This window comes from Oncorhynchus kisutch, linkage group LG30 (genome assembly GCF_002021735.2).
Source record: "Oncorhynchus kisutch isolate 150728-3 linkage group LG30, Okis_V2, whole genome shotgun sequence".
In the NCBI taxonomy this organism is placed as follows: Eukaryota; Metazoa; Chordata; class Actinopteri; order Salmoniformes; family Salmonidae; genus Oncorhynchus; species Oncorhynchus kisutch.
In genome coordinates, this window is record NC_034203.2 from 45,713,328 (window position 1) to 45,735,513 (window position 22,186).

Genomic DNA, 22,186 nt, shown 5'->3' on the forward strand with positions numbered 1-22,186 from the left:
AAATATTTTGAGAACATTTTTTTTAATAAAATTGAGAATAAAGTAGAAATAATATTTAGAGAATAAAGTCAAACATTTTGGAGGGAGAAGGCTACAGCAGGATATTTTTCTCAGCCATAATCACATGACTACTGGGATCAGCATGGTACGGAATACATATTAGGAACTCATTCCATAACTGACTAGGGGAGGGTTAGGAGGAGTGGTGATACTTGACTAGGGGAGGGTTTAGGAGGAGGGATACTTGACTAGGGGAGGGTTTAGGAGGAGGGATACTTGACTAGGGGAGGGTTTAGGAGGAGGGATATTTGACTAGGGGAGGGTTTAGGAGGTGTGGTGATACTTGACTAGGGGAGGGTTTAGGAGGAGGGATACTTGACTAGGGGAGGGTTTAGGAGGAGTGGTGATACTTGACTAGGGAGGGTTTAGGAGGAGGGATACTTGACTAGGGGAGGGTTTAGGAGGTGTGGTGATACTTGACTAGGGGAGGGTTTAGGAGGTGTGGTGATACTTGACTAGGGGAGGGTTTAGGAGGAGGGATACTTGACTAGGGGAGGGTTTAGGAGGAGGGATACTTGACTAGGGGAGGGTTTAGGAGGAGTGGTGATACTTGACTAGGGGAGGGTTTAGGAGGAGTGGTGATACTTGACTAGGGGAGGGTTTAGGAGGAGGGATACTTGACTAGGGGAGGGTTTAGGAGGTGTGGTGATACTTGACTAGGGGAGGGTTTAGGAGGAGGGATACTTGACTAGGGGAGGGTTAGGAGGAGTGGTGATACTTGACTAGGGGAGGGTTTAGGAGGAGGGATACTTGACTAGGGGAGGGTTTAGGAGGAGGGATACTTGACTAGGGGAGGGTTTAGGAGGAGGGATACTTGACTAGGGGAGGGTTTAGGAGGAGGGATACCTGACTAGGGGAGGGTTTAGGAGGAGGGATACTTGACTAGGGGAGGGTTTAGGAGGAGTGGTGATACTTGACTAGGGGAGGGTTTTAGGAGGAGGGATACTTGACTAGGGGAGGGTTTAGGAGGAGGGATACTTGACTAGGGGAGGGTTTAGGAGGAGGGATATTTGACTAGGGAGGGTTTAGGAGGTGTGGTGATACTTGACTAGGGAGGGTTTTAGGAGGAGGGATACTTGACTAGGGAGGGTTTAGGAGGAGGGATACTTGACTAGGGGAGGGTTTAGGAGGAGTGGTGATACTTGACTAGTTAAGTAGTAAGGTTGAGGAGGAAAGATGTTCTTGAAATTAAATGTACACATTATTATTTAACTAAGTGTAATTTAGACTCGTCTCAATATAATACTTTATTCTCAACATTCTAAGAATTTGAAGTGTTATTCATGCATTTAAAAAAAAAAAAACGTTTTAAAAAAAGAAAGAGAAAAAAAGAGGTCAACTTTGGGTACAAAAAAACAGTCCTACTCTGCTTCTTTCTCAATTTTCAGACAGAAATGGGGTGTGGCATAAGTGGTTCATCCATGTGTTTTTCTGGTCATGCTGTAGCTAGTTTGTTAGCTAAGCTAGCCACTAGCTAGTTTGTTAGCTAAGCTAGCCACTGTAGCTAGTTTGTTAGCTAAGCTAGTCACTGTAGCTAGTTTGTTAGCTAAGCTAGACTCTGTACCTAGCCAGTAACTCCTCCAGCACAGGAGGTTGGTGGCACCTTAATTTGGGAGGACAGGCTCGTGGTATTGGCTGGAGCGGAGTATGTGGAATAGTATCAAACACATGGTTTCCTATTTGTTTGACGCCGTTCCATTCGCTCCTTTCCAGCCATTATTATGAGCCGTCCTCCCGTCAGCAGCCTCCACTGCCCTCCAGTACGTGTTGACGTCATTTTACAGGATTTGTTTTGGACGGAAGCTGTAGAGATCTGTAAGAAATGGCACTTCTGTAGCTAAATATCTTATTCAGCCATTTTGTTATTTTTTAAATTAAATGACCTGGCATGATTGGGGTATTGATCAATTATACAGTTTAAAGCTGTTGTTTTTGCCCAAAGTCAACCTTTTTAAGTACATTTTATTTCTGCTCTCTTCGCTTGGCTCTAATACTCTTCTGAAGTTGATTTACCGTTCTAACTAGCAGCTGGATATTATGCTGGCGGCACGATTGCAGATTATTTTACCCCTTCAAAGTAAGAGTCCCGCTGCATAGACATGCTAAACTTGGGAATATAAAACGTTTTTGCACCTGTGCAGTTCAACTGTTTTTCAAAGCATTGCAACCACCTTTGGAGGGGGGAGGGGGGGGGAAATAAATTATAATTTGACATATTTTATTGTAATATTGTATTTATTGAACAGCCAGTTAACCCACTGTTCCTAGACCAGTTAACCCACTAGACCAGTTAACCACTAGACCAGTTAACCACTAGACCAGTTAACCCACTAGACCAGTTAACCCACTGTTCCTAGACCAGTTAACCCACTAGGCCAGTTAACCCACTGTTCCCAGATCAGTTAACCCACTGTTCCTAGACCAGTTAACCCACTAGACCAGTTAACCCACTGTTCCCAGACCAGTTAACCCACTGTTCCCAGACCAGTTAACCCACTGTTCCCAGACCAGTTAACCCACTGTTCCTAGACCAGTTAACCCACTGTTCCTAGACCAGTTAACCCACTGTTCCCAGACCAGTTAACCCCACTGTTCCTAGACCAGTTAACCCACTAGACCAGTTAACCCACTGTTCCTAGACCAGTTAACCCACTGTTCCTAGACCAGTTAACCCACTGTTCCTAGACCAGTTAACCCACTGTTCCTAGACCAGTTAACCCACTGTTCCCAGACCAGTTAACCCCACTGTTCCTAGACCAGTTAACCCACTGTTCCCAGACCAGTTAACCAACTAGACCAGTTAACCCACTGTTCCTAGACCAGTTAACCCACTGTTCCTAGACCAGTTAACCAACTAGACCAGTTAACCCACTGTTCCTAGACCAGTTAACCCACTGTTCCTAGACCAGTTAACCCACTGTTCCTAGACCAGTTAACCCACTGTTCCTAGACCAGTTAACCCACTGTTCCTAGACCAGTTAACCCACTGTTCCTAGACCAGTTAACCCACTGTTCCTAGACCAGTTAACCCACTGTTCCTAGACCAGTTAACCCACTGTTCCTAGACCAGTTAACCCACTGTTCCTAGACCAGTTAACCCACTGTTCCTAGACCAGTTAACCCACTGTTCCACTGTTCCTAGACCAGTTAACCCACTGTTCCTAGACCAGTTAACCCACTGTTCCTAGACCAGTTAACCCACTGTTCCACTGTTCCTAGACCAGTTAACCCCACTGTTCCTAGACCAGTTAACCCACTGTTCCTAGACCAGTTAACCCCACTGTTCCTAGACCAGTTAACCCACTGTTCCTAGACCAGTTAACCCACTGTTCCTAGACCAGTTAACCCACTGTTCCTAGACCAGTTAACCCACTGTTCCTAGACCAGTTAACCCACTGTTCCTAGACCAGTTAACCCACTGTTCCTAGACCAGTTAACCCACTGTTCCTAGACCAGTTAACCCACTGTTCCTAGACCAGTTAACCCACTGTTCCTAGACCAGTTAACCCACTGTTCCTAGACCAGTTAACCCACTGTTCCTAGACCAGTTAACCCACTGTTCCTAGACCAGTTAACCAACTAGACCAGTTAACCCACTGTTCCTAGACCAGTTAACCCACTGTTCCTAGACCAGTTAACCCACTAGACCAGTTAACCCACTGTTCCTAGACCAGTTAACCCACTAGACCAGTTAACCCACTGTTCCTAGACCAGTTAACCCACTGTTCCTAGACCAGTTAACCCCACTGTTCCTAGACCAGTTAACCCCACTGTTCCTAGACCAGTTAACCCCACTGTTCCTAGGCCAGTTAACCCCACTGTTCCTAGACCAGTTAACCCCACTGTTCCTAGACCAGTTAACCCACTGTTCCTAGACCACCTAGACCAGTTAACCCACTAGACCAGTTAACCCACTGTTCCTAGACCAGTTAACCCACTAGACCAGTTAACCCACTGTTCCTAGACCAGTTAACCCACTGTTCCTAGACCAGTTAACCCCACTGTTCCTAGACCAGTTAACCCACTGTTCCTAGACCAGTTAACCCACTGTTCCTAGACCAGTTAACCCCACTGTTCCTAGGCCAGTTAACCCCACTGTTCCTAGACCAGTTAACCCACTGTTCCTAGACCAGTTAACCCCACTGTTCCTAGACCAGTTAACCCCACTGTTCCTAGACCAGTTAACCCCACTGTTCCTAGACCAGTTAACCCCACTGTTCCTAGACCAGTTAACCCCACTGTTCCTAGACCAGTTAACCCCACTGTTCCTAGACCAGTTAACCCCACTGTTCCTAGACCAGTTAACCCACTGTTCCTAGACCAGTTAACCCACTGTTCCTAGACCAGTTAACCAACTAGACCAGTTAACCCACTGTTCCTAGACCAGTTAACCAACTAGACCAGTTAACCCACTGTTCCTAGACCAGTTAACCAACTAGACCAGTAAACCCACTGTTCCTAGACCAGTTAACCAACTAGACCAGTTAACCCACTGTTCCTAGACCAGTTAACCAACTAGACCAGTTAACCCACTGTTCCTAGACCAGTTAACCAACTAGACCAGTTAACCCCACTGTTCCTAGACCAGTTAACCCACTGTTCCTAGACCAGTTAACCCACTGTTCCTAGACCAGTTAACCCCACTGTTCCTAGACCAGTTAACCCCACTGTTCCTAGACCAGTTAACCCACTGTTCCTAGACCAGTTAACCAACTAGACCAGTTAACCCACTGTTCCTAGGCCAGTTAACCCCACTGTTCCTAGACCAGTTAACCCCACTGTTCCTAGGCCAGTTAACCCACTGTTCCTAGGCCAGTTAACCCACTGTTCCTAGGCCAGTTAACCCACTGTTCCTAGGCCAGTTAACCCACTGTTCCTAGACCAGTTAACCCACTGTTCCTAGACCAGTTAACCCACTGTTCCTAGACCAGTTAACCCACTGTTCCTAGACCAGTTAACCCACTGTTCCTAGACCAGTTAACCCACTGTTCCTAGACCAGTTAACCCACTGTTCCTAGACCAGTTAACCCACTGTTCCTAGACCAGTAAACCCACTGTTCCTAGACCAGTTAACCAACTAGACCAGTTAACCCACTGTTCCTAGACCAGTTAACCAACTAGACCAGTTAACCCACTGTTCCTAGACCAGTTAACCAACTAGACCAGTTAACCCCACTGTTCCTAGACCAGTTAACCCACTGTTCCTAGACCAGTTAACCCACTGTTCCTAGACCAGTTAACCCACTGTTCCTAGACCAGTTAACCCACTGTTCATAGACCAGTTAACCAACTAGACCAGTTAACCCACTGTTCCTAGACCAGTTAACCAACTGTTCCTAGACCAGTTAACCCACTGTTCCTAGACCAGTTAACCCACTGTTCCTAGACCAGTTAACCCACTGTTCCTAGACCAGTTAACCCACTGTTCCTAGACCAGTTAACCCACTGTTCCTAGACCAGTTAACCCCACTGTTCCTAGACCAGTTAACCCACTGTTCCTAGACCAGTTAACCCACTAGACCAGTTAACCCACTAGACCAGTTAACCCACTAGACCAGTTAACCCACTGTTCCTAGACCAGTTAACCCACTAGGCCAGTTAACCCACTGTTCCCAGACCAGTTAACCCACTGTTCCTAGACCAGTTAACCCACTAGACCAGTTAACCCACTGTTCCCAGACCAGTTAACCCACTGTTACCAGACCAGTTAACCCACTGTTCCCAGACCAATTAACCCACTGTTCCTAGACCAGTTAACCCACTGTTCCTAGACCAGTTAACCCACTGTTCCCAGACCAGTTAACCCCACTGTTCCTAGACCAGTTAACCCACTAGACCAGTTAACCCACTGTTCCTAGACCAGTTAACCCACTGTTCCTAGACCAGTTAACCCACTGTTCCCAGACCAGTTAACCCCACTGTTCCTAGACCAGTTAACCCCACTGTTCCTAGACCAGTTAACCCACTGTTCCCAGACCAGTTAACCAACTAGACCAGTTAACCCACTGTTCCTAGACCAGTTAACCAACTAGACCAGTTAACCCACTGTTCCTAGACCAGTTAACCCACTGTTCCTAGACCAGTTAACCCACTGTTCCTAGACCAGTTAACCCACTGTTCCTAGACCAGTTAACCCACTGTTCCTAGACCAGTTAACCCACTGTTCCACTGTTCCTAGACCAGTTAACCCACTGTTCCTAGACCAGTTAACCCACTGTTCCACTGTTCCTAGACCAGTTAACCCACTGTTCCTAGACCAGTTAACCCACTGTTCCACTGTTCCTAGACCAGTTAACCCCACTGTTCCTAGACCAGTTAACCCCACTGTTCCTAGACCAGTTAACCCCACTGTTCCTAGACCAGTTAACCCACTGTTCCTAGACCAGTTAACCCACTAGACCAGTTAACCCACTGTTCCTAGACCAGTTAACCCACTGTTCCTAGACCAGTTAACCCACTGTTCCTAGACCAGTTAACCAACTAGACCAGTTAACCCACTGTTCCTAGACCAGTTAACCCACTGTTCCTAGACCAGTTAACCCACTAGACCAGTTAACCCACTGTTCCTAGACCAGTTAACCCACTGTTCCTAGACCAGTTAACCCACTGTTCCTAGACCAGTTAACCCACTGTTCCTAGACCAGTTAACCAACTAGACCAGTTAACCCACTGTTCCTAGACCAGTTAACCCACTGTTCCTAGACCAGTTAACCCACTGTTCCTAGACCAGTTAACCCCACTGTTCCTAGGCCAGTTAACCCCACTGTTCCTAGACCAGTTAACCCACTGTTCCTAGACCAGTTAACCCCACTGTTCCTAGACCAGTTAACCCCACTGTTCCTAGACCAGTTAACCCCACTGTTCCTAGACCAGTTAACCCCACTGTTCCTAGACCAGTTAACCCCACTGTTCCTAGACCAGTTAACCCCACTGTTCCTAGACCAGTTAACCCACTGTTCCTAGACCAGTTAACCCACTGTTCCTAGACCAGTTAACCCACTGTTCCTAGACCAGTTAACCAACTAGACCAGTTAACCCACTGTTCCTAGACCAGTTAACCAACTAGACCAGTTAACCCACTGTTCCTAGACCAGTTAACCAACTAGACCAGTAAACCCACTGTTCCTAGACCAGTTAACCAACTAGACCAGTTAACCCACTGTTCCTAGACCAGTTAACCAACTAGACCAGTTAACCCACTGTTCCTAGACCAGTTAACCAACTAGACCAGTTAACCCCACTGTTCCTAGACCAGTTAACCCACTGTTCCTAGACCAGTTAACCCACTGTTCCTAGACCAGTTAACCCACTGTTCCTAGACCAGTTAACCCACTGTTCCTAGACCAGTTAACCCCACTGTTCCTAGACCAGTTAACCCCACTGTTCCTAGACCAGTTAACCCACTGTTCCTAGACCAGTTAACCAACTAGACCAGTTAACCCACTGTTCCTAGGCCAGTTAACCCACTGTTCCTAGACCAGTTAACCCCACTGTTCCTAGGCCAGTTAACCCACTGTTCCTAGACCAGTTAACCTACTGTTCCTAGGCCAGTTAACCCACTGTTCCTAGGCCAGTTAACCCACTGTTCCTAGACCAGTTAACCCACTGTTCCTAGACCAGTTAACCCACTGTTCCTAGACCAGTTAACCCACTGTTCCTAGACCAGTAAACCCACTGTTCCTAGACCAGTTAACCAACTAGACCAGTTAACCCACTGTTCCTAGACCAGTTAACCAACTAGACCAGTTAACCCACTGTTCCTAGACCAGTTAACCAACTAGACCAGTTAACCCCACTGTTCCTAGACCAGTTAACCCACTGTTCCTAGACCAGTTAACCAACTAGACCAGTTAACCCACTGTTCCTAGACCAGTTAACCAACTGTTCCTAGACCAGTTAACCCACTGTTCCTAGACCAGTTAACCCACTGTTCCTAGACCAGTTAACCCACTGTTCCTAGACCAGTTAACCCACTGTTCCTAGACCAGTTAACCCACTGTTCCTAGACCAGTTAACCCACTGTTCCTAGACCAGTTAACCCACTGTTCCTAGACCAGTTAACCCACTGTTCCTAGACCAGTTAACCCACTGTTCCTAGACCAGTTAACCCACTGTTCCTAGACCAGTTAACCCACTGTTCCTAGACCAGTTAACCAACTAGACCAGTTAACCCACTGTTCCTAGGCCAGTTAACCCACTGTTCCTAGGCCAGTTAACCCACTGTTCCTAGACCAGTTAACCCACTGTTCCTAGACCAGTTAACCCACTGTTCCTAGACCAGTTAACCCACTGTTCCTAGACCAGTTAACCCACTGTTCCTAGACCAGTTAACCCACTGTTCCTAGACCAGTTAACCCACTGTTCCTAGACCAGTTAACCCACTGTTCCTAGACCAGTTAACCCACTGTTCCTAGACCAGTTAACCCACTGTTCCTAGACCAGTTAACCAACTAGACCAGTTAACCCACTGTTCCTAGACCAGTTAACCCACTGTTCCTAGACCAGTTAACCAACTAGACCAGTTAACCCACTGTTCCTAGACCAGTTAACCCACTGTTCTAGACCAGTTAACCCACTGTCCTAGGACCAGTTAACCCACTGTTCCTAGACCAGTTAACCCACTGTCCTAGACCAGTTAACCCACTGTTCTAGGACCAGGTTAACCCACTGTTCCGTAGACCAGTTAACCAACTAGACCAGTTAACCCCACTGTTCCTAGACCAGTTAACCCACTGTTCCTAGACCAGTTAACCAACTAGACCAGTTAACCCACTGTTCCTAGACCAGTTAACCCACTGTTCCTAGACCAGTTAACCCACTGTTCCTAGACCAGTTAACCAACTAGACCAGTTAACCCCACTGTTCCTAGACCAGTTAACCCACTGTTCCTAGACCAGTTAACCAACTAGACCAGTTAACCCACTGTTCCTAGACCAGTTAACCCACTGTTCCTAGACCAGTTAACCCACTGTTCCTAGACCAGTTAACCCACTGTTCCTAGACCAGTTAACCCACTGTTCCTAGACCAGTTAACCCACTGTTCCTAGACCAGTTAACCCACTGTTCCTAGACCAGTAACCCACTGTTCCTAGACCAGTTTAACCCACTGTTCCTAGACCAGTTAACCCACTGTTCCTAGACCAGTTAACCCACTGTTCCACTGTTCCTAGACCAGTTAACCCACTGTTCCTAGACCAGTTAACCAACTAGACCAGTTAACCCACTGTTCCTAGACCAGTTAACCAACTAGACCAGTTAACCCACTGTTCCTAGACCAGTTAACCCACTGTTCCTAGACCAGTTAACCAACTAGACCAGTTAACCCACTGTTCCTAGACCAGTTAACCCACTGTTCCTAGACCAGTTAACCCACTGTTCCTAGACCAGTTAACCCACTGTTCCTAGACCAGTTAACCCCACTGTTCCTAGACCAGTTAACCCACTGTTCCTAGACCAGTTAACCCACTGTTCCTAGACCAGTTAACCCACTGTTCCTAGACCAGTTAACCCACTGTTCCTAGACCAGTTAACCCACTGTTCCTAGACCCAGTTACCCACTTTCCTAGACCAGTTAACCCACTGTTCCTAGACCAGTTAACCCCACTGTTCCTAGACAGTTAACCCCACTGTTCCTAGACAGTTAACCCACGGTCCCTAGACCAGTTAACCCACTGTTCCTAGACCAGTTTAACCCACTAGACCAGTTAACCCCACTGTTCCTAGACCAGTTAACCCCACTGTTCCTAGACCAGTTAACCCACGGTCCCTAGACCAGTTAACCCACTTTCCTAGACAGTTAACCCACTAGACCGAGTTAACCCCACTGTTCCTAGACCAGTTAACCCACTGTTCCTAGACCAGTTAACCCACTGTTCCTAGACCAGTTAAACCCACTGTTCCTAGACCAGTTAACCCCCACTGTTCCTAGACCAGTTAACCCCACTGTTCCTAGACCAGTTAACCCACTGTCCCTAGACCAGTTACCCACTGTTCCTAGACCAGTTAACCCACTAGACCAGTTAACCCCACTGTTCCTAGACCAGTTAACCCCACTGTTCTAGACCAGTTAACCACTGTCCTAGACCAGTTAAACCCACTGTTCCTAGACCAGTTAACCCACTAGACCAGTTAACCCACTGTTCCTAGACCGTTACCACTGTTCTAGGTAGACCAGTAACCCACTGTTCCTAGAACCAGTTAACCCACTGTTCCTAGACCAGTTAACCCACTGTTCCTAGACCAGTTAACCCCACTGTTCCTAGACCAGTTAACCCACTGGTTCCTAGACCAGTTAACCCCTGTTCCTAGACCAGTTAACCCCACTGTTCCTAGACCAGTTAACCCACTGTTCCTAGACCAGTTAACCCACTGTTCCTAGACCAGTTAACCCACTGTTCCTAGACCAGTTAACCCACTGTTCCTAGACCAGTTAACCCACTGTTCCTAGACCAGTTAACCCACTGTTCCACTGTTCCTAGACCAGTTAACCCACTGTTCCTAGACTGTTAACACTAGACCAGTTAACCCACTGTTCCTAGACCAGTTAACCAACTAGACCAGTTAACCACTGTTCCTAGACCAGTTAACCCCCACTGTTCCTAGACCTAGTTAACCCACGGTTCCTAGACAGTTAACCCACTGTTCCTAGACCAGTTAACCCACTGTTCCTAGACCAGTTAACCCACTGTTCCTAGACCAGTTAACCCACTGTTCCTAGACCAGTTAACCCACTGTTCCTAGACCAGTTAACCCACTGTTCCTAGACCAGTTAACCCCTGTTCCTAGACCAGTTAACCCACTGTTCCTAGACCAGTTAACCCACTGTTCCTAGACCAGTTAACCCACTGTTCCTAGACCAGTTAACCCACTGTTTCCTAGACAGTTAACCACTGTTCCTAGACCAGTTAACCCACTGTTCCTAGACCAGTTAACCCACTGTTCCTAGACCAGTTAACCCACTGTTCCTAGACCAGTTAACCCACTGTTCCTAGACCAGTTAACCCCACTGTTCCTAGACCAGTTAACCCACTGTCCTAGACCAGTTAACCCACTGTTCCTAGACAGTTAACCCACTAGACCAGTTAACCCCACTGTTCCTAGACCAGTTAACCCCACTGTTTCCTAGACCAGTTAACCCACTGTCCCTAGAACCAGTTAACCCACATGTCCTAGACCAGTTAAACCCACTATAGACCAGTTAACCCCACTGTTCCTAGACCAGTTAACCCACTGTTCCTAGACCAGTTAACCCACTGTTCCTAGACCAGTTAACCCACTAGACCAGTTAACCCCACTGTTCCTAGACCAGTTAACCCCACTGTTCCTAGACCAGTTAACCCACTGTTTCCTAGACCAGTTAACCCACTGTTCCTAGACCAGTTAACCCCACTGTTCCTAGACCAGTTAACCCCACTGTTTCCTAGACCAGTTAACCCACTGTTCCTAGACCAGTTAACCCACTGTTCCTAGACCAGTTAACCCACTGTTCCTAGACCAGTTAACCCACTGTTCCTAGACCAGTTAACCCACTGTTCCTAGACCCAGTAACCACTGTTCCTAGACCAGTTAACCCACTGTTTCCTAGACCAGTTAACCCCACTGTTCCTAGACCAGTTAACCCCACTGTTCCTAGACCAGTTAACCCACTGTTCCTAGACCAGTTAACCCACTGTTCCTAGACCAGTTAACCCCACTGTTCCTAGACCAGTTAACCCCACTGTTCCTAGACCAGTTAACCCCACTGTTCCTAGACCAGTTAACCCCCACTGTTCCTAGACCAGTTAACCCCACTGTTCCTAGACCAGTTAACCCCACTGTTCCTAGACCAGTTAACCCCACTGTTCCTAGACCAGTTAACCCCACTGTTCCTAGACCAGTTAACCCCACTGTTCCTAGACCAGTTAACCCCACTGTTCCTGGACCAGTTAACCCACTGTTCCTAGGCCGTCATTGAAAATAAGAATTTGTTCTTAACTGACTTGCCTGGTGAAATTAAAATGTATACCAGCATTTCTTTAAAAAATTTACACAAATACTGGTATGTTGAAAGCTGTTGTGTAGGCCCTGTAGGTTCTCTCCAACCCTGTTCCTAGAGCGCTCCCACCCTGTAGGTTCTCTCTCCAACCCTGTTCCTAGAGCGCTCCCACCCTGTAGGTTCTCTCCAACCCTGTTCCTAGAGCGCTCCCACCCTGTTCTCTCCAACCCTGTTCCTAGAGCGCTCCCACCCTGTAGGTTCTCTCCAACCCTGTTCCTGGAGCGCTACCACCCTGTAGGTTCTCTCCAACCCTGTTCCTAGAGCGCTCCCACCCTGTAGGTTCTCTCTCCAACCCTGTTCCTAGAGCGCTCCCACCCTGTAGGTTCTCTCTCCAACCCTGTTCCTAGAGCGCTCCCATCCTGTAGGTTCTCTCCAACCCTGTTCCCAGAGCGCTCCCACCCTGTAAGTTCTCTCTCCAACCCTGTTCCTGGAGAGCTACCTCCCTGTTCTCTCTCCAACCCTGTTCCTAGAGCGCTACCACCCTGTAGGTTCTCTCCAACCCTGTTCCTAGAGCGCTCCCACCCTGTAGGTTCTCTCTCCAACCCTGTTCCTAGAGCGCTCCCACCCTGTAGGTTCTCTCTCCAACCCTATTCCTAGAGCGCTCCCATCCTGTAGGTTCTCTCCAACCCTGTTCCCAGAGCGCTCCCACCCTGTAAGTTCTCTCTCCAACCCTGTTCCTGGAGAGCTACCACCCTGTTCTCTCTCCAACCCTGTTCCTAGAGCGCTCCCATCCTGTAGGTTCTCTCCAACCCTGTTCCTAGAGCGCTCCCACCCTGTAAGTTCTCTCTCCAACCCTGTTCCTAGAGAGCTACCACCCTGTTCTCTCTCCAACCCTGTTCCTAGAGCGCTCCCACCCTGTAAGTTCTCTCTCCAACCCTGTTCCTAGAGCGCTCCCACCCTGTAAGTTCTCTCTCCAACCCTGTTCCTAGAGCGCTCCCACCCTGTAGGTTCTCTCTCCAACCCTGTTCCTAGAGCGCTCCCATCCTGTAGGTTCTCTCCAACCCTGTTCCTAGAGCGCTCCCACCCTGTAAGTTCTCTCCAACCCTGTTCCTAGAGCGCTCCCACCCTGTAAGTTCTCTCCAACCCTGTTCCTGGAGAGCTACCACCCTGTTCTCTCTCCAACCCTGTTCCTAGAGCGCTCCCATCCTGTAGGTTTTTGATCCAACCCTGTTCCTGGAGAGCTCCCACCCTGTAGGTTCTCTCTCCAACCCTGTTCAGGGTGGTAGCTCTCCAGGAACAGGGTGCAGGGTATGAGGTAATAACATGGCTATATATACAGGGTACCAGGTAATAACATGGCTATATATACAGGGTACCAGTACTGAGTCGATGTGCAGGGTATGAGGTAATTGAGGTAGATATGTGAATGTATGTATGGATAAAGTGACAAGACAACAGGATAATAAAAATTGTAGTTTTCATAATTGGTCCTAAATATTTTTTACATCTCATAAATAACTTATGGCCTTTTCTTGCTGGCACAATATCATTTTAATCACTGTCCAATGTTATCTTATTATTCAACTAATTATTACAATGTGTTGAAATGCAAGCTTTTATTTTGAAGGTTTCCTCATTACCATATGGAAGTGGCATCTTTGTTTGTGCTGCTGGCAGAATTGAACTGTGCTGTTGCCTGAACATAAAACCATGGGAGATCTAGGGCAGAAACAACAGAAACTGGATACATTTTTGAAGGTATTTTGAAAGGAGTTCTACCAAACCAGCTTTTCTACAACTTGAGTTACTGCCAAAACCTACAAAATGTGATGGTGTTTTTTCTAAATTACAGAAGATTACTAGTCCAAGTAATACTTCAAACAACCAACAACAAACTCCTGACCAATCTCCAGGAGCTGATGCCAAGGTGACACCCACACACTCTGTCATGTTACTTTTAATCTTAGTTTTATTTTGTTAGTGTGACTTGCTTCAGCAGTTACACTTTAAATATTGTACAACTTATTTCTGACTCTTCTTTGTTTCTTACAATTCTTACACAGGGACACTCAAAGTCAATCTTTAAATAAATAATTGTTTATTGTCAGCGTGCTAGTACACATGTTAATCAGGAGCTCTGCCTCATAAGACCCAGCAGTTGTCTTATACACGGCTATACACAGACAAGTTTTATATTTGCATGATTTAGCATAATTAATGAATCATTACCGTTTTGTTCTATTCGTGTGACGGACCAAGGCTGGTTCGTAGCATGTGATGCCTTACGAGGCTCCTCCTCTCTAAGCTGAAACCTTGAAACAGAGATCTTTTGTTTGTTCTCCAAACAAAATCTGGTCGTACTGCCAAACTGCAGCTACTGATAGTGAGGATTTGTACAGTCAGCCACTTGCATGAACACAGAAATTGGTTCCTAGAACAGCACATGAATAGAAGACAGAAATTAGTTAAAAGAATAGTACAAACAATTACATTCCCTTAGCACTGTTTATGCTAGATACCACTACAACTAATACTACCACTACTACCACTACAGCTAATACTACCACTACTACCACTACAACTAATACTACTACCACTACAACTAATACTACTACCACTACAACTAATACTACTACCACTACAACTAATACTACCACCACTACCACTACAACTAATACTACTACCACTACAACTAATACTACTACCACTACAACTAATACTACCACCACTACAACTAATACTACCACCACTACAACTAATACTACCACCACTACAACTAATACTACCACCACTACAACTACCACTACAACTAATACAACTACCACTACTACTACTACCACCACCATTACTACTACTACCACTACCACCACTACTAACTACTACTACCACCACCATTACTACCACTACTACTACCACCATTACTACTACTACTACCACCATTACTACGGGGCGGCAGGGTAGCCTAGTGGTTAGAGCCGGAAGGTTGCAAGTTCAAATCCCCGAGCTGACAAGGTACAAATCTGTCGTTCTACCCCTGAACAGGCAGTTAACCCACTGTTCCTAGGCCGTCATTGAAAATAAGAATTTGTTCTTAACTGACTTGCCTAGTTAAATAAAGAAAAGAAAATACCACCACTACTACTAATACTACTACTAATACTACTACTAATACCACTACTACTACTAATACCACTACTACTAATACCACTACTACTAATACTACCACTACCACCACTACTACTACCACCACTACTACTAATACCACCACTACTACTACCACCACTACTACTAATACCACCACTACTACCACCACTACTACTACCACCACTACTACTAATACCACTACTAATACCACCACTACTAATACTACTACTACTACTAATACCACTACTACTAATACCACTACTACTAATACCACTACTACTACCACCACTACTACTAATACCACTACTACTACCACTACTACTAATACTACTACCACCACTACTACTAATACCACTACTACTAATACCACTACTACTACCACCACTACTACTAATACCACTACTACTACCACCACTACTACTAATACCACTACTAATACCACTACTACTACCACCACTACTACTACTACCACCACTACTACTAATACCACTACTAATACCACCACTACTAATACTACTACTACTACCACCACTACTACCACTACTACTACTAATACCACTACTACTACTACTAATACCACTACTACTACTACTAATACCACTACTACTACCACCACTACTACTAATACTACTACTACTACCACTACTACTACTACCACTACTACTACTAATACCACTACTACTAATACCACTACTACTAATACCACCACTACTACTACTAATACCATTACTACTACCACCACTACTACTACCACCATTACTACTATCCCTCTAGTATTTATAATACAGTCACTACTATACTAGCTAGAGGTTGAGCGATTTATGATTTTTCAACGTGGATACCGATTAATCGGGTGATTTATTTATTTGTAATAACGACAATTACAACAATACTGAATGAACACGTATTTTAACTTTAATATAATACATCAATGAAATCAATTTAGCCTAAAATAAATCATGAAACATGTTCAATTTGGTTTAAATAATGCAAGAACAAAGTGTTGGAGAAGAAAGTAAAAGTGCAATATGTGCCCTGTAAGAAAGCGAACGTTTCAGTTCCTTGCTCAGAACATGAGAACATATGAAAGCTGGTGGTTCCTTTTAACATGAGTCTTCAATATTCCCAGGTAAGAAGTTTTAGGTTGTAGTTATTATAGGAATTATAGGACTATTTCTCTCTATACCATTTGTATTTCATTAACCTTTGACTATTGGATGTTCTTATAGGCACTTTAGTATTGCCAGTGTAACAGTATAGCTTCCGTCCCTCTCCTCGCTCCTCCCTGGGCTCGAACCAGGAACACAACGACAACAGCCACCATCGAAGCAGCATTACCCATGCAGAGCAAGGGGAACAACTACTAGAAGGCTCAGAGCTAGTGACGTTTGAAACGCAATTAGCGCGCGCTAACTAGCTAGCCATTTCACATCGGTTACACCAGCCTAATCTCGGGAGTTGATAGGCTTGAAGTCATAAACAGCGCAATGCTTGACGCACAACGAAGAGCTGCTGGAAAAACGCCTGAATGTGCTGTTTGAATGAATGTTTACGCGCCTGCTTCTGCCTACCACCGCTCAGTCAGATACTTAGATACTTGTATGCTCAGTCAGATACTCAGATACTTGTATGCTCAGTCAGATACTCAGATACTTGTATGCTCAGTCAGATTATATGCAACGCAGGACACGCTAGATAATATCTAGTAAAATCATCAACCATGTGTAGTTAACTAGTGATTATGATTGATTGTTTTTTATAAGATAAGTTTAATGCTAGCTTGCAACTTACCTTGGCTTACTGCATTCGAGTAACAGGCAGTCGAGAGGCAGGAGGCAGGTCGTTATTGCGTTGTACTAGTTAACTGTAAGGTTGCAAGATTGGGTCCACCGAGCTGACAAGATGAAAATGTGTCTTTCTGCCCCTGAACAAGGTAGTTAACCCACTGTTCCTAGGCCGTCGTTGAAAGTAAGAATGTGTTCTTAACTGACTTGCCTAGTTAAATAAAGGTTAAATAAAGGTTAAATAAAGGTTAAATAAACATTAAATAATGGTGTAAAAAATACAGATTTCCGATTGTTATGAAAACTTGAAATCGGCCATTCCATTAATCGGTCGACCTCTAATACTAGCCCCAACTTTTCAACATTAGCCTCTAACAATTTAAACTTCAGAAATGATTCCACTAACCTTCAAAGACAGCTGAAGCAAGTCACACAATTTGTTTAGATGAAAAATGACCCTTTTCTTGTAATTGTAGTTGATGTATATGTTGTAACTCATCCATTACAAACTCATCAGGGTAAATCCTCGGACAACCAGCCAGGAACATCTCGCCAATCTCAGGATCCTCATATCAAGGTTCGACATGCATTCATCTGCCTGTATTTGCTTTAGTTGGTACTGTTTAGCTTTTCCAATTTATTTGTCTGTTCATTAATAATAGTAAATTATGAGTTCTTTTTAATAGTCTTCTATTTTACAAGCGGAGGTGAGGCGGAGTCACTCTCTTCCTGCGTCTTAAAATCGTTGTCACTCTCGGACCAAGGGAGAATTTCCTCTTGGCCTAATGGTTGACATTGGTTTCCTGAGAGGGAGACTGTGGTTCTAATCCCCTGAGCCTTAACACTTACATCTCTTCTGTCACAGAAAGAAGCACATGATGAAAGCCATTCTTTCCGATACCGCTTCGGATACCAACAACGCAGAGTTACATGCCATACTCATGGAACGGTCCTGGATGCACTGCGAACAAGCACGGAGTTCAAGAATACGACAAAGATAAGACAGGGGATGGAAATTGTCATCCAAAGAGAGAAAGAACCACGGGCAGCTGTCAGTACACATTTCCCCTGTCATTTAATTGATAACAATGAGCTACTGACAGTCAGCTTCATCAGACTTCTAAACGGTGGTTCTTCAGATACCCGGGGCCTTAACAAACAGAGTAACCCACCAAAAATACAACCTGACAAGTTGATGACTTTCTGTGTTGAAACTGAGGGTGGACAAAATATTAAAACGAAAGTAATGAAAAACCCAGAGCTAAAGAAGAAAGTGAAGTATGTTTGTGTGTACTGCTACAAAGGGGAAAAGGTGAAGCAAGCCTTGAGGAGAGATGGGAGATTTGATAAAACCGTCTTGAAAACACGCTGTGTTCTTTCTGAGCCAGAGACCAGTGTCGACACAGAGATGTCCCAGCCAGTTGATGGTCTTGATGGGAAAAGTCATCAAGGTCGTAAAGGTGAAATGTTGATTGTGAAGGTGAAACGTATCGGTCGTGTATCTCAGCCACAACCAGATAGTCTTGAGGATTGGGACAACACACCAACTGAAGAGCTGTCCGTCCCCTCTGGTGTAACATCGGAAGCAGCTCTCTCTCCTCAGAATCCTACCACAACAGACACGGTTAAAACACAGTTGCAGTCAAAAGAGGCAGGAAAAGATGGTAGTTATCTGGTAGTGAAGCAAAAACGGCAAGAGATTCCAAACTCTAAAGAGATCCTAAACATCCTGCGTTCCCAATATGCAGGTTTGGTAGATCACTTGAAAGAGAGAGAGAATTTGAAAAAGCCTTCAGACGTGCAACAATTCTTAAGAGTAGAGTTTGGAAAGAAAACACAGAGCTTCCAAGAGGTGAAGAAAGTGAAGAGACTAATGGAGCTGAGTGCTTCTGTTTGTCAGGTGAGAATTGAAGGGAATGCAAAAGGAACTGGCTTCCTTCTGTTTGAAAAGTTCATCCTTACAAACGCCCATGTTGTCCATCAAATCTATGAGCCGATAACTAACAAGCTGCAACAATCGGTAACAGTCACGTTTGACTTTGAAGACCTGGATGAGAGAACGCAGCAGATACCAGTGCAAAGTGAGGTTGTAGCCTATGGAAAAGTTGATTCTGGGGATCTTGACTTCGCTCTGCTGGAGCTTAGCTCAGATCCTGACATCACCTTGCCTTCAAGCTTGATTGACACCTTCAGCTTTCCGTCTCTAAAGGGTGGAATCTGCATCATCGGCCACCCCGAGGGTGGGGTGAAACAGAAAGACCCCTGCTTTATCATTCAACATGGAGATCGTAAACGAGCTGTAGAAAAACATGTAAGAGAAAATAAGGAATTCTTATATGTCATAAACAACAGATATTTTGAGGAGAAATGGGACATCGACACACATCTACCGAGGGACACAGAAAAGATTACCTATGACACCTGTTTCTTCCACGGTGCCTCTGGCTCTCCAGTCTTCAATGAGTACTGCCAGCTGATCGCTATGCATACAGCAGGCTACTCCTACCAGGGTAAAAGAGGGAAAACCCAGAGTGTCATAGAGTATGCCATTCCGCTGTCAGGCATACTTGAGGAGATCATCATTCAAGCGGTGCGTAGGAAAAGGGTTGATGTGCTACAGGGATTCCTGAGCCAGAGGAGTATGAAATTAGACGTAGTGATGGAAAGAGTCAAGGCACAGTCTGATAATGCCAGCCTGGTCAAGGCATTTCAGGAGAAGCTGCCGGTCAACAGTAACTCTTCGGCTACAGATCAGGGAACCTTCCACCAGTTCCTCTTTGATAAAGCCACAGGGGTCGACGTCACAGGGGTCGACGTCACAGGGGTCGAAGCCATGGAGGTGGATGATATCTATGACAATTGAAAAAAATGCCCAGTTGTCATATTTAAGTAAAATAAAAAAAAGATACATAAATTATATATAATATAGAAAGTTACTCAAAAGGTGAATGTCACCCAGGAAAATAGTACTGAAGTCTAAAAAGATTTGATTCTAAATGTACTTTAGTATCAAAAGTAAAAGTGTAAATCATCTCAAATTTCTTACGTTAAGCAAAGCAGACGGCACCATTTTCTTGTTTTGAAAATGTATGGATCGCCAGGGGCACACTCCAACACTCAGACAACATTTACAAACGATGCATTTGTGTTTAGTGAGTCCTCCAGAGCAGAGGCTAAAAGGGACCAGGGATGTTCTCTGTTTAGTGAGTTCACCAGATCAGAGGCAGTAGAGATGACCAGGGATGTTCTCTGTTTAGTGAGTTCACCAGATCAGAGGCAGTAGGGATGACCAGGGATGTTCTCTGTTTAGTGAGTCCTTCAGATCAGAGCCAGTAGGGATGACCAGGGATTTCTCTGTTTAGTGAGTCCTCCAGATCAGAGGCAGTAGTGATGACCAGGGATGTTTTCCTGAATTTGACTATTTTCCTGTCAAAATGTAATGAGTACTTTTGTGTGTCAGGGAAAATGTATGGAGTAAAAAGTACATAGTTTTCTTTAGGAATGTAGTGAAGTAAAATTCAAAGTCTAAACTGTATCATTATGTTTTCATATATTAATTAGTTTATTTCATGATTACATTCCTCAATACAGACCTGTTCTTAGGCAGATCATGATTACATTCCTCAATACAGACCTGTTCTTAAGCAGATCATGATTACATTCCTCAATACAGACCTGTTCTTAGGCAGATCATGATTACATTCCTCAATACAGACCTGTTCTTAGGCAGATCATGATTACATTCCTCAATACAGACCTGTTCTTAGGCAGATCATGATTACATTCCTCAATACAGACCTGTTCTTAGGCAGATCATGATTACATTCCTCAATACAGACCTGTTCTTAGGCAGATCATGATTACATTCCTCAATACAGACCTGTTCTTAGGCAGATCATGATTACATTCCTCAATACAGACCTGTTCTTAGGCAGATCATGATTACATTCCTCAATACAGACCTGTTCTTAGGCAGATCATGATTACATTCCTCAATACAGACCTGTTCTTAGGCAGATCATGATTACATTCCTCAATACAGACCTGTTCTTAGGCAGATCATGATTACATTCCTCAATACAGACCTGTTCTTAGGCAGATCATGATTACATTCCTCAATACAGACCTGTTCTTAGGCAGATCATGATTACATTCCTCAATACAGACCTGTTCTTAGGCAGATCATGATTACATTCCTCAATACAGACCTGTTCTTAGGCAGATCATGATTACATTCCTCAATACAGACCTGTTCTTAGGCTTCTACTATTGAGTCAAATAAACCTGAGATCTTTCCATGGGAATTGTAGTTTAACATACGCTAGTCTGACATGATTGTATTGTTTTCTGCCAAGGAGACGTACTGTAACCATTGTTTGTTTTAATCTTCAATATAAAAGCCCAGGAGAAGCTTTTCTACTGTATTATTGACTGTATGTTTGTTTACTCCATGTGTAACTGTGTTGTTGTTTGTGTCACACTGCTTTGCTTTATCTTGGCCAGGTTACAGTTGTAAATGAGTTGTTCTCAACTGGTCTACCTGGTTAAATAAAGGGTTAGGGTTATATATTATATATATAAATACCTGGTTAAATAAAGGGTTATATATATAAATACCTGGTTAAATAAAGGGTTATATATATAAATACCTGGTTAAATAAAGGGTTATATATATAAATACCTGGTTAAATAAAGGGTTATATATATATAAATACCTGGTTAAATAAAGGGTTAGGGTTATATATATAAATACCTGGTTAAATAAAGGGTTAGGGTTATATATTATATATATAAATACCTGGTTAAATAAAGGGTTAGGGTTATATATAAATACCTGGTTAAATAAAGGGTTATATATATAAATACCTGGTTAAATAAAGGGTTATATATATAAATACCTGGTTAAATAAAGGGTTAGGGTTATATATATAAATACCTGGTTAAATAAAGGGTTAGGGTTATATATATAAATACCTGGTTAAATAAAGGGTTATATATATAAATACCTGGTTAAATAAAGGGTTAGGGTTATATATATAAATACCTGGTTAAATAAAGGGTTATATATATAAATACCTGGTTAAATAAAGGAGAAATAACAGCCCTCTGCTTTGTGAAAGACCAAGGACCAGAACTGAATATTCAGGACAGAAAGGAGAGCTGGTAGCAGAGAGAGACACAATCCTGGTCCTGGATCAACTGTAATCTCTAATATAATAGTTCA

General features: G+C 44.3%; 1 protein-coding gene across 2 annotated transcripts; it reads left to right on the forward strand.

Moving 5' to 3' along the window:
• Positions 1 to 13,414: 13,414 nt before the first annotated feature.
• On the forward strand, positions 13,415 to 21,386 carry LOC109883575 (protein FAM111A). Of its 2 annotated transcripts, none has more exons than XM_031810901.1 (4): positions 13,415 to 13,792; positions 13,887 to 13,961; positions 17,480 to 17,539; positions 17,828 to 21,386. In XM_031810901.1, the coding sequence occupies exons 1-4, from the start codon at positions 13,745 to 13,747 to the stop codon at positions 19,823 to 19,825; spliced, it is 2,181 nt and encodes a 726-aa protein (XP_031666761.1). In that variant the 5' UTR covers positions 13,415 to 13,744; the 3' UTR covers positions 19,826 to 21,386. The 2 variants fall into 2 exon arrangements, with proteins under 2 accessions (XP_031666761.1, XP_031666762.1); XM_031810902.1 differs by having other exon boundaries at positions 13,421 to 13,792; positions 13,890 to 13,961.
• Positions 21,387 to 22,186: the final 800 nt, after the last annotated feature.